Here is a 12185-nt window from a genome sequence, read left to right as displayed (position 1 = left end):
TACATGTGAACCCAGACTCGTGGCTTGTTCATGGGTTGTTTCGCCAAGCTACAGAGGCAGTGGGCAAGAGTAGTCCAAAAAGCAGCCACTGCACATGCCGGTACTACAGCACCGCAAAGGCATTTAGGATATAGGGAGGGAGTGGGCAAAGGAAGAGGGAAACAACACAGGGATTGAGACATTTGTTTTTTCTAATTTCTACAGGTGATACTGATGGCAGACGAGGTAAGCTGTTCCTCTTAACCATCTCTTTTGCATGTACAGTGTATGTTCCCCAGAAAACTGCTGTGCTTTTGTCATTGTTGTTTTCTAATACTGTATTTCATTTAAGATAGGGGTGGGTAACTAGTGGCCCTCCAGATGTTTTGGCATACGACTCGCATCATCCCTCACCAGTGGCTATGCAGGCTAGGGCTGATGGCAGTTGAAGTAAAAACATCTGGAGGGTCACAAGTTTCCCACCTCTAATTTAAGGGATCAAAATGGCACCTCTTCTTTATCTCTTACATCCTATTCTAGGGCTTGTTTGTCTACAAAGATACACAGAGTGCATCAAGCTGTCCCGTTTTATTGCTGTTTTATTGTATTGTATTATAATGTATTTGTCTGGGCCAACTTGAGCACCAGTTGATGGAATGGTAAGATCTAAATTTAACAAATAATTTTACCTTCGTAGCAGCCTTCAGAGGGTACATTTGGGTAATAGAGAATGACAGACCCGGGATCACAGAGTGAGTTTCATGCCAGAACAGGGATTTGAACCCAGGTCTCCCTCATCAAAATCTGAACACTCTATCCACTACATTAGGGGTAGGCATCTCTCCAGGTGTTTGGGACTACAACTCCCCTCATCCCTGATCATTGGCCATGCCAACTGGACTGATGGGAGTTGTAATCCAAAACTTCTGGAGGACACCAGGTTGCCTATCCCTGAACTATAATGCTTTAAATCAGAAGTTCTTAGTTTACAAAATATACATTTTAGGCCTGTTACTCCATATGAATGTTTTCATCTCTTGGGGTGCTTCCATACAAGGCTTTTATTGTGCAATCACCCTGCCTCATTCATGGCTTTTTACAGGGGATCCAGATGATGTCTTGCTCAATTTCTAGTCCTTCCATTTTTTCCCACCACTACTTTCGTCTTTTTTTCTTACCATAAAAAATCCATTAAGAAGGAAAAGACAGAATAGCTGCATAATCCCTTTTGATTGGTAGCACTAAGAGCCCTCCATCTGGTTTTGTTCTCATCTAATTGTGGTTCTAACCTGAGATTTAGAGGGAATAGCACCAGGGTTTTTTAATCTTTTGTTTACAAACGCAAAAAATAACTCCAACAAAAACCAAAAAGTGGGGGAGAGAAAGACCACCTCATAAGCAGATTCACAGTAATCCAAAGGCAGGCAACCTTTTTGGGCCCATGGGTGCATTTGTTGTTTTTTTCCTGGTCCAGGGGGTATGTTTGACATTTTTTCCACAGAGTCGTTTTCTTTCTGCCCACCTCCCCCTCCTGCCTGCTTGGGATTTCCTTCCCACACCACCTTTCCTACCTTCCTCCTTCTTTCTCCCAGCCATCACACTCATCTTCTCCTCCCCCCATCTGCAATTTCCTTCCTTGCCACTGTGTTCACCTCTTTCTTTTCCTGCCTGCCTTCCCATGATTTCCATTTGCCTGCCACTGCCACCACACTCACCCCTGCCCACTCTCTTCTGCTACATCCTCCCTGCCAGCTGGCCACTTCTGTTCTGCCCACCTAATTGCATGCATGTCCCCCTCTTGCCTAGTCACTCTCACTGCTGCTCCCCCCGCCCCGGGCTGCTGCCTCTGTTGTCAGTGTGCTGCTGCCAACTTCCTGGCTGTGAAGGTAGGGAGAAGCAGCGATGGTGAGAGAGCAAAGGTTTGCGGGTCAGGAAGGGGGCAGGGGAGCGAGGAAGGGGTCTTGGCAGGCACTGATAGGGGTCTTGGCGGGCACTAGTGTGCACATGGGCAACGCATTGCCAATCCCTCCACTAATCATTTGCCACCCTTGATATAGAAAAAAGAAAAGAAAAAAGAATTGAACACTTCCATTTCAAATATATATGTTAACATAGGCATTCCATATATCTAAATAAGCATCTATACAAAAGTGACAGTTGTAGGAGATTCAAAAGTCACAAGAGCAGTAAGATCTTTAATCCAGTGAATGATAGGTGGTAGATGTTTATCCTTCCAAGCTTGAAGTACAAGTCTCTTTGCAACTGTAAGTGCCCTCAGTATCCACTTTTGCTGTCCATCTGTTAATCCCCACATCACAGGGATGTAATTTAAAAGTGCATGGACATCCACTATCATTACAGATTTTTCAACAAAATCTCTACAAGCAATGACTTCCAACCAAAAAGAACATGCCTGTAGTGCAAGAGAGCTTTAGCTATGAGGCGGTATAGGAATATAATAAATACAATAAAAATGCCCACATCATATGCCTCAATGAGGCATTGGCCTCATTACATCACCAGCATATGGCAGAGCTAGCCATCTTCTTCTTAACAAGCATCTGTGGTGTCCAATTTACACGAAACATCAATTCTTATTGTTTCAGCCTCTATTTTATATCTGTAGAAATAGTACATATGGAAGCTAAAGCAACTTTCCATTGATTAGACTGTATAGAGCATTCCAGCTCCTTATTCCATTCCTCTCTTACATTTTAAATATGTATATTATAATAGTGGCCTGGCAATGGTAGGAAGGCAGCCCTGGTTATCTCCTCCAGGCTACAGGGACCCCAGAGCAGACAGTGATGTTACAGTGGGCTCTCATTATCCTGTGCTCTGGGATGGAGCAACATTTTGTGCTGAATCACCCAGAGCTGAATTGTTGGGGACCGCCCAGAGAGCTTCAGCTATTGGGTGGTATAGAAATGTAATAAACAAACCCTGGAAAGTGGAAAGAGGCTACTTCCTCCACATCGGTTTCATCAGATCTCAACTAGCTGAAAGGGGGTGGGGGTGGGAGGGTGTTGGAGCGTTTGAGACACTTCCTCATGATTGCACAGATGCCAGCCTTCTCTGCCTCCCCCCTGCTCTGCCTCCTTCCTCTTGGGAGCACATATGGGACCAGAAAGATTTCCCCAACCACTGTCCTACTTTGTCAAAATAAAAGTGGAAACAAGATGCAGATCCCTCTTATAGATCCTGTCACTGACTGTGTATTTCAAGACACAATTGAAACCATGGAGCCATCGATCTCGGTGGGTTTTTAGGCCACTACACAAGCACGTTTCGTGCAACTCGTGCTATGTTAGCGGCATATGCAGTCTGTCTACATAGTTTCTTGTATGTGGGTAATCACTTCATACTTGCAATCAGTCCCCTTGCTGGCAAGAAACTGGTAACTCCCGCGTGTGTGCGTGCACAGCCACCAATAGAAAAAAGGCAGCGTAGCTCACAGGCTTCTGTTTTTAAATGGGCTGCTTGACAGTGATGGGTTGCTGTTAGTTTTGGCCCTGCCTGATCTGTACTGACTACTAATGTCAATGCTGTCTTTTCAGCTGAAATGTCCAAATAGAACACACCTGGTAGTATATTTTCCCGTTCCCACACTCCACCCAAGCAATGTGGTCTATGGCTGAGTAGCACTGCAGAGGAAGCAATGACAATGTGTCAGCTGGCTGGTGATTCTCATATCTGTTTGGGGCAGGGCTGGAGGGAGTTTGGAGAATCTCTCGCGACCCTGTCCACCCTGCTAGGTCCATTAAAAACAAATAGTTATAAACTCCAGGAGTAGGTACAAGAAAGCAATACAAGGGGATGCCGCTAGGCCATGTAAGGCCATTTGTAGTAGAAGGTGTACCCCAGAGAATACTGTACTCCAGTATGGTGTAGAGTGTTGAACTGGGACTCGGGAGATCCAGGGTCTAGCCCCACTCAGCCACGAAGCTCACTGGGTGACTTTGGGCCGATCGCTGACTATAAGCCCAACCAACCTCACAAGGTTGTTATGAGCATAAAACAAAGAGGAGGAGGTTCATGTAAGTTGCCTTGGGTTCCTTGAAAGAGGGGAAAAGGTAGGATATATAAATTGGTGATGTTGTAATTGCAGTAGTAGTAGTAGTATCCCATGATGCAGTCTTCTGCATCTGAGGGAACATGGAGGAAAGCCTTGCCTTTGGGGGATGAAGAGGAGAGGGCGGGAATGTATGGGGGGCCTGGTATACAAAATGCCTGCCTTTGATAACCTAGTACTCCTATACTAGGCTCCTATAACAAGAGAGAATCATTGCTGTGGACAAGCCACTTCCTGTACTGAGGCTACAACAGCTGTATCTGTTGGTAGCCAGTTAGTGAGAGAAACAGTTGATAAGGCAAGGATCTCTGTCAGCAGCCCTTCCCAGGGATGCATCTGGCGTGAAGATGTGGAACTTTGGGGTCTTACACCTTCCCTTTTGACACATCTGACTCAGAGTTGGAGGGTTTTTTTTCCACTGCAGCCGTTAACCACAGGCAGGAAGTGGAATGGTGAGCTCCCAACTGCTTTCTTCATATCCCTCAGTTGCTTTCTGCCTGCTGTCACTTCTGTCTGCTCTGCCTCCTCCCACTCCTCTTTCCAGTGCCGAGGTTGTTAGGGCAAGGTACAAACCCAGCAGTTCTCAAGGGCACAAGCAGCCAGCCTGCAGCTCATTTATAAACCTGTTGCATATTTCAAAGGATGGGAGACGTGCTCTGTATGCACCAGCACTGTCTGCTAGAGGCTTGCAAAGGAATCGCTTAAGGCCTGTTTCCCCCACCACCACCCCCTTGCGCAAAGAACATGTAGGAAAACGCAGTTGCAACTGCTTTAAGTATGCAGCGAACAGTCTTCCATTGTTGAATGTCAGCATGTAACATTGGCTTGCCTGGAATCTAAATTCTCTGTCAAAGAACCTTTGGAGAGATGAATCTACAGCCAGCTCACGCTTTGAAACTCTGGCAGGTCATTGGACTGCATTAGAGACTAAACTAGACATCTCCCTTTTTTTCAACTATGAGATCAGTCATAGAATCATAGAATAGTATAGTAGAATAGTAGGGCTGGAAGGGGCCTACAAGGCCATCGAGTGCAACCCCCACAAGCATCACACAGTCTCATGTGTGATGCTTGATATTTCTTTTCCTCTTTTGATCCTGTTGAGCTTTCCCTCTTTTTGACTTTAGCTCATCTAGCATTCCTTCTAATTTTTTGGATTACATAACATAGAGAATTTTCTGGACCTTGGTTCAAATCCCTGTTCAGCTATGAAACTCATTGGGTCAGTCACTTACCTCTCAGCCTAACCTACCTCACAAGGTTGTTTAGATGAAACAAAAAATAGTCCCATGTATTTGAAAGAAGGGCAGAATATAAATGCAGCCATAAATAAATGTGTTTCATTATATAAAAAGAGGAGTGGGGAACCCATTGAGCTCCACCTGGCCCACAAGCCTGGGGGAGCCTCACCTAGTTCTCCCTCCAGTCTAGGTAAAAAGACAGCTGTTCCAGTACTGCTCTTAGCGGTCCAGGATAGCAATCCCAATCAGGGTTGTGGGGGAGCGGAGCTTTAGCCTCCCCTTCCTTCAGCAACCCCAAAGCAACTGGGATCACAGCTTCCCTGCAACTAGTGGCAGTGGGGATGCAGCAATTCCAATTGGTGTCCCTGGGAGGAGGGAAGAGGCTTTAGCCTCCCCAAACCCAATGATCCCAGTGTGTGTGTGTGTGTGTGTGTGTGTGTACACATGGCCCCCAACCCAGCACCACATGCAGCCCTTGGGGCCAAAAAGGTTGCGCACCCCTGTGTTAAAATCTCTGTCCCATAAAATCAACTCATCTTGAGTTCCCTCACTGAGCATTACCTAGATGTGTGGCCAGCATCTAAGTTGGCCACTGACTCACATGCAAGAATGTGCATGTACATTGTGTTTGCAACTGTAACAGAGAAGAAACCAGAAATAAGAGACCTGAGACAATGCAAAGGATGAGGAAATCACACTCTTCTGGAGTGATCATGCCTTTCTGTGGTTTAGGTCCTCAAAGTCTGCTTCAAGCCATTGTAAGGTTCAAACCTGTCCGAATGTGCTAGGACTCCAGGGCAGGGTTGCAGGGTATGTTCCATATTTCCCCCCTCAGCCATGAATTCACTAAGATGGGGTTGGGCTGACTTCAGTCTTATGTTGTCTGCTGCCCCCCTAAATCCCCTTGGTCCACATATGGGTGCGCACTAATTGTACAAATGGATTCTACTACTTCAGGCTGCAAATGGGGGTATCACATTTTTAGTGCTCCCCCCTATTTAAAAAAAAACCTCCTTGAAGGTACAAACTAGAGCATAAGGTTCACTAGAACCTTTCTACCTACTGGGTAATTTTGCTTTCTGCAGGGAATCATTAAAAAAAAGTGATCCTCCACCTGCAACATGGAGTCCATTCTACACTACAACCTCATTCTGCTGCCTTATGGTTCTAGCAGGCGATAACTGCCTCCTAACCCAAATCCTGCTGTGTGTGTGTATGTGATGGATATGATGAAGTAAACGGTCAGAAGTACGGGCGGGGGATGTGTGGCTGGGCCTTTTAAGTGTTCAGCCCCCTTTACGATCTGCCCTGCTGCATGTTTGCAGCTGTAGTTTGAGAGTAGCAAAACCTGCAAACATCCAGAGCGGTACTATAACCTTCCCCCAACCTGGTGCTCTCCAGATGTTTTCCACTGGTCATGCTGGATAGGGATGGTGGGAACTGTAGATCAACACATCTGGAGAGCAGCAAGTTGGGGAAAGCTGTAGTACTACCTAACTTTTAACAGAGAGCTCAGAATAGTAATTGGATGTCTATCACAGGAGCCATGGAGTTGCTAGCTAAGGGATTTAAAGCTTCCCATATTCGCCTGAACCATCCTCTTCCCAAGGTTTCTGATGTCTTTGTTAGAGAACCAGTGGTCTTTAGACAGCTCCCTTCATAGGAGAGGACACGCTTGCAGGAGTTTCTGAGATTTATCTTTCAAGCAGCCTTGAACCCCTCTACTTTCTCTGGGTGCACCTATTTAAGATCAGTAATGTTACCAAGAGGCATATGGATTTGTGGAACTTGCAGATTAACACCAGCTGAGCACGCTTGGAATACCAGAAGCTGATTGATTGATTGATTGATTGATTGATTGATTCAAGCAGAGAGAAGAAAACATAAGAACATAAGAGCCATGCTTGGATTAGACCAAGGATCTGTCTAGTCCAGCATTCAGTTCACACAGTGGCCAACCAGCTGCCGACCAGGAGCCCACAAGCAGGGCATGAGTGGAACAGCACCCTCCCACCCATGTTCCCCAGCAGCTGGTGCACATAGGCTCACTATCTCTGATTCTGGAGGTAGCACATAGCCATCATGACTAGTAGCCATTTGTAGCCTTCTCCTCCATGTATTTGTCCAACCCTCTTTTAAAGCCATCCAAATTGGTGGCCATCACCACATTCTGTGGTAGCGAATTCCATCGTTTAACTCTGCGCTGTGTGAAGAAGTACTTCCTTTTATCTGTCCTGAATCTCCCACCAATTGGCTTCATAGGATGACCCCAGGTTCTAGTATTTTGAGAGAGGGAGAGAAATGTCTCCGCATTCTCTGCACCGTGCATAATTTTGTACACAGGCATAAAAGAAATCAAAAAGTAAACAATCCCAGCTGCAAGCTTACTTTATGTATGTATGTATGTATGCATTCATTCATTCATTCATTCATTCATTATGTACCACTTAAAATAATAAAATCCATAATTTATTTTATTTATTTATTTCATTTCTATACTGCCCAATAGCCGAAGCTCTCTGGGCGGTTCACAAAAATTAAAACCAAACAGCACACAATAAAACAATTTAAAATATATAGAACATTAAAACCACAATATAACAATACAAACACAATAAAACCTAGCAGCCGTGCAGGAGTTTAAAATATGGATTTAAAACAGCAAAGCTAAAAGTTTAGAAAGCTAAAATGCCTGGGAAAATAAAAAGGTCTCCACCTGGTGCCAAAAGGAATACAATGTAGGTGCCAGCCAAACCTCACTAGGGAGCACATTCCACAGCTGGGGTGCCACAGCAGAAAAAGCCTTCCTCCTAGTAGCCACCTGCCTCACTTCCTTTGGCAGGGCTCACGGAGAAGGGCCGCTGACGATGATCTTAAGGTCCAGGCAGACACATATGGGCAGAGGCGATCCTTCAGATAACCTGGCCCCAAGCCGTTAAGGGCTTTAAATGTTAATGCCAGCACTTTGAATCGAGCCCGGAAATGGACTGGCAGTCAGTGCAGCTGAAAAAGTACTGGCATAATATGAGCTCGCAGGCCAGTCCCTGTTAACAATCTTGCTGCCCTATTTTGGACCATCTGAAGTTTCTGGACCGTTTTCAAAGGCAGCCCCACGTATAATGCATTGCAGTAATCCAGACGAGAAGTTATCAGAGCATGGATAACTGTAGCTAAGCTATCTGTGTCCAGATAAGGGCGTAGTTGGTATACCAGCTTAAGCTGATAAAAAGTGCTCCGTGCCACTGAGTTCACCTGTGCCTCAAGTGACAGTTCTGGATCCAAGAGCACCCCCAAACTACGAACATGATCCTTTAGGGGGAGTGCAACCCCCTCCAGAACAATTTGAATATCACCTAGCCGGGCAGACGAACCACCCACTAACATTACCTCCGTCTTGTCTGGGTTGAGTTTCAGTTTATTGGCCCTCATCCAGTCCATTACCGTGCCCAAGCACTGATTCAGAACAGCCACTGCCTCACCTGGGTTTGATGAGAAAGAGAGGTAGAGCTGGGTGTCATCCTCATATTGATGGCACCTCACCCCACACCTCCGGATAACCTCCCCCAGTGGTTTCATGTAGATGTTAAACAGCATGGGGGATAAAATAGAGCCCTGTGGGACCCCATGGCACAATTGCCATGGCACAGAGCAATCCCCCAGCACCACCTTCTGGAATCGGCCATCCAAGTAGGAGCAGAACCAATGCAGTGCCTCCAACTCCCAACCCAGACAACCTATCCAGAAGGATACCATGATCGATGGTATCAAAAGCCGCTGAGAGGTCCAGGAGAATCAACAGGGTCGCACTCCCCCTGTCCCTCTCCCAGCAGAGGTCATCCCACAGGGCGACCAAGGCAGTTTCCGTTCCAAAACCAAGCCTGAAGCTCGATTGAAATGGATCTAGATAATCCATTTCATTCAACAGTGTCTGGAGCTGTCCTACAACCACCAGCTCAAGCACCTTGCCCAGGAAGGGGATGTTGGCCACTGGCCTATAATTGTTAACATCCTCTGGGTCCAGGTTAGGCTTTTTCAGGAGTGGTCCAATTACCGCCTCTTTTAAAGCAGCAGGCACCACTCCCTCTCCCAAGGAGGAATTGACAACCTCCTGGACCCAGATGGACATCCCCTCCTTGTTTGATTTAATGAGCCATGAAGGGCAAGGGTCAAGCACACAAGTGGTCGATCGGACTTGGCCAAGCACCTTGTCCGCATCCTCAGGCCTCAGTAACTGAAACTCATCCAATAAAACTGGACCAGACGGTGCTCTGAATGCCTCTACCAATGGAACTGCATTAATGGTGGTGTCTAATTCATGACGAATCTGAGCGACTTTATCTTCAAAGTTCCTTGCAAACTTATCACAACACTGAGAAGATGCAATGCTGGTGGAAAATAACTGTCTCTTTGCCACCCTCACCGCCACAGAGTAGGCTTGATAGTGGGCTCTTACCTGTGTTTGGTCAGACTCAGCACGAGTTTTTCTCCACCTGTGTTCTAGCCATCTTCCCTCTTGCTTCATTGCCCTCAGCTCAGGTGTATACCAAGGAGCTGGCTGGGTTCTGCTCAGAGGGAGAGGGCGCTTGGGCGCGATCGTGTCAACCCGAGTCATCTCTGCATTCCACAGAGCAACCTGGGCTTCGACAGGAGCACCAGCCATACCAGCAGGAAAACCCCCCAGAGCCCTCTGGAATCCATTGGAATCCATTAATCTCCGGGGGCGGACCATTTTAATAGGTCCCCCACCCTTTCAGAGGGGGAAGGCCGCCAGGAGTCTAAACCTCAGCAGGAAGTGATCTGACCATGACAAAGGGACAGATGTTAATTCCTCCACTTTCAGATCACCATCCTCCTGCCCAATTGAGAAAACCAGATCAAGCATGTGTCCTTTTATATGCATTGGGCCGCTGACTTGTTGGGACAGCCCCATGGTTGTCATGGCGGCCATGAAGTCCTGAGCCACCCTGGATACAGCGGCCTCAGCATGGAAGCTGAGATCCCCCAGGACCATCACCCTAGGGGTCCTCAACACCAAGTCCGAGACCACCTCTGTCAGCTCAGGCAGGGAGTCTGATGGGCAGCGGGATGGGCGGTACAGCAACAGAATCCCTCATCTGTCCCAGGTACCCAACACAAGGTACAAACACTCAAGATCTGCACTCGAATGGGCAGGGAGCCTAGAGAGGGAGATTGAATTCCTATAGACCATGGCAACCCCCCATCCCCGACCCTCGAGTCGGTGTTGGTGGTGCACCGAGTACCCAGGAGGGCACAACTGGGAGAGAGTGACCCCTCCCAGTTCCCCCACCCAGGTCTCAGTAATACATACCAGGTCAGCCCCCTCATCTACAATCAAATCATGGATGAGGGAGATTTTATTTTGGACCAACCTGGCATTCAGCAGCAGCACCACCAGGCCTGAAGGCAGACTGGTAAGGCCTGAGGGCAGACTGGTAAGTGGTTCATGTATAAATATTTAAAAACATGTTTTAAATACATTATTAGAACCAATTTCAACTGCAGTAACAATATAAATCATATTTAAAATACACTATTAAAAGCAATTGCAACTATAGTACCAATACAAAACAATACAAGAAGCCGTAAGATGAGGCAGTGTATGATTATCTGCAATTCATTACAAGTCAGGGAAAGCCTGGGTGAACAAGTGCATCTTCAGGAGGCATTTGAAACTTGCCACATTTTCTGCCTTCCAAACTGCATGGGGGAGGATTTTCCAGGGGGTGAGTGCCACCACTGAGAAGGCATGTTGGTCATGGAACAACCTGCAATGCCTCTGAAGGTCTTAAAGGTCAGCTGGGTGTATATAGGGAAAGGTGGTCTAATAGATATATCCTGGTCCCAAGTCGTTTAGGGCTTTGTATGACAATAACATAATCTTGAACATGGCTTGGTAGCTAATAGGCAGCCAGTGCAGTTCTTTGAACACAGGTGTTCTGTAAACATAGCTGCGTGTTCCAGTGAGCACTCTAGCTGCTGCATTCTGCATTAGCTGCACCCCCCAAACCAGGCCCAAAGTCAGTTCCACATAGAGTGCATTATAGTAGATCACTATGGCTAGGCTGTCCCTATCCAGGAACAGGCACAGTTAGCGCACCAGCTAAAGTTGGTAATGGGCGCTCCAGGCCACTGAGGTCACCTGGGCTTCCAGTGACAAAGATAGATTTGATTCACCATGCTTGCAGGTTATTCATTTGACCATTTGACAAAAATAGATCCAGGAGCACCCCCAAACTACGTAACAGCTCCTTCAGAGGGGGTGTAACCCCATTCAGAACAGACAAACAGCCCAATTCCTGCATCTGGGAACTGCCCACCCATAGGGTCTCTGTCTTATCAGGATTCAGCTTCAGTTTATTAACCCTTAGGCAAGCCATAACTGTATCCAGGCACTGGTTCAAAATGTGCATGGCCCCTCCCGATTCAGATGTCGCAGAGAAATAGAGCTGGGTGTCATCAGCATGGCAGTGACATCTTGCACCAGATCTAATGACCACTCCCAACAGCTTCATATAGGTATGAAATAACATCGGGGACAAGATAGTGCCATGTGGCACTCCGCAGTTCAGCTGTCACAGGGCTGAGGCCCAGTCACCCAGTGTTATTCTTTTGAACCAGTCCTGCAAATAAGAGTTGAACTACTGTAGAACTGTTCAGACATACATCTCCAGATGAACAGAATTTCCCATGGGATGGGCAGAAATCTGACCCCATAAACAGAAGTATGAGTTCTGAAAACTCCATAGGCAAAAGCTCTTCCCCTCTCTGATCCTGGCAGTGAGGGGGTGCCCCCTGAGCCACTGAAATAAAGGAAGTATAAACATCTTGACCAAAGGGCATTTGGGTAACTGCTGTGAAATACACATTTCAGC

The 12185-nt window shown here is 46.7% G+C and overlaps 1 protein-coding gene across 8 annotated transcripts in view; it reads left to right on the top strand.

The window, feature by feature from the left end:
* Positions 1-12185, top strand: part of PTPRA (protein tyrosine phosphatase receptor type A) — a 190637-nt gene that overhangs the window by 142625 nt on the left and 35827 nt on the right. For all 8 annotated transcript variants that reach the window (XM_084855344.1, XM_084855348.1, XM_084855350.1 and 5 more), the window contains one exon: positions 205-225. In XM_084855344.1, coding sequence (XP_084711470.1) covers positions 205-225 — 21 coding nt within the window. The remainder of the gene's footprint in view (positions 1-204; positions 226-12185) is intronic.

This window comes from Heloderma suspectum, chromosome 5 (assembly GCF_057233095.1).
Source record: "Heloderma suspectum isolate Gila_16-S chromosome 5, 16-S_ref, whole genome shotgun sequence".
Taxonomy (NCBI): domain Eukaryota; kingdom Metazoa; phylum Chordata; class Lepidosauria; order Squamata; family Helodermatidae; genus Heloderma; species Heloderma suspectum.
The sequence above is the reverse complement of the archived record's forward strand: the minus strand, read 5'-3'. Positions and strand labels throughout refer to the sequence as shown.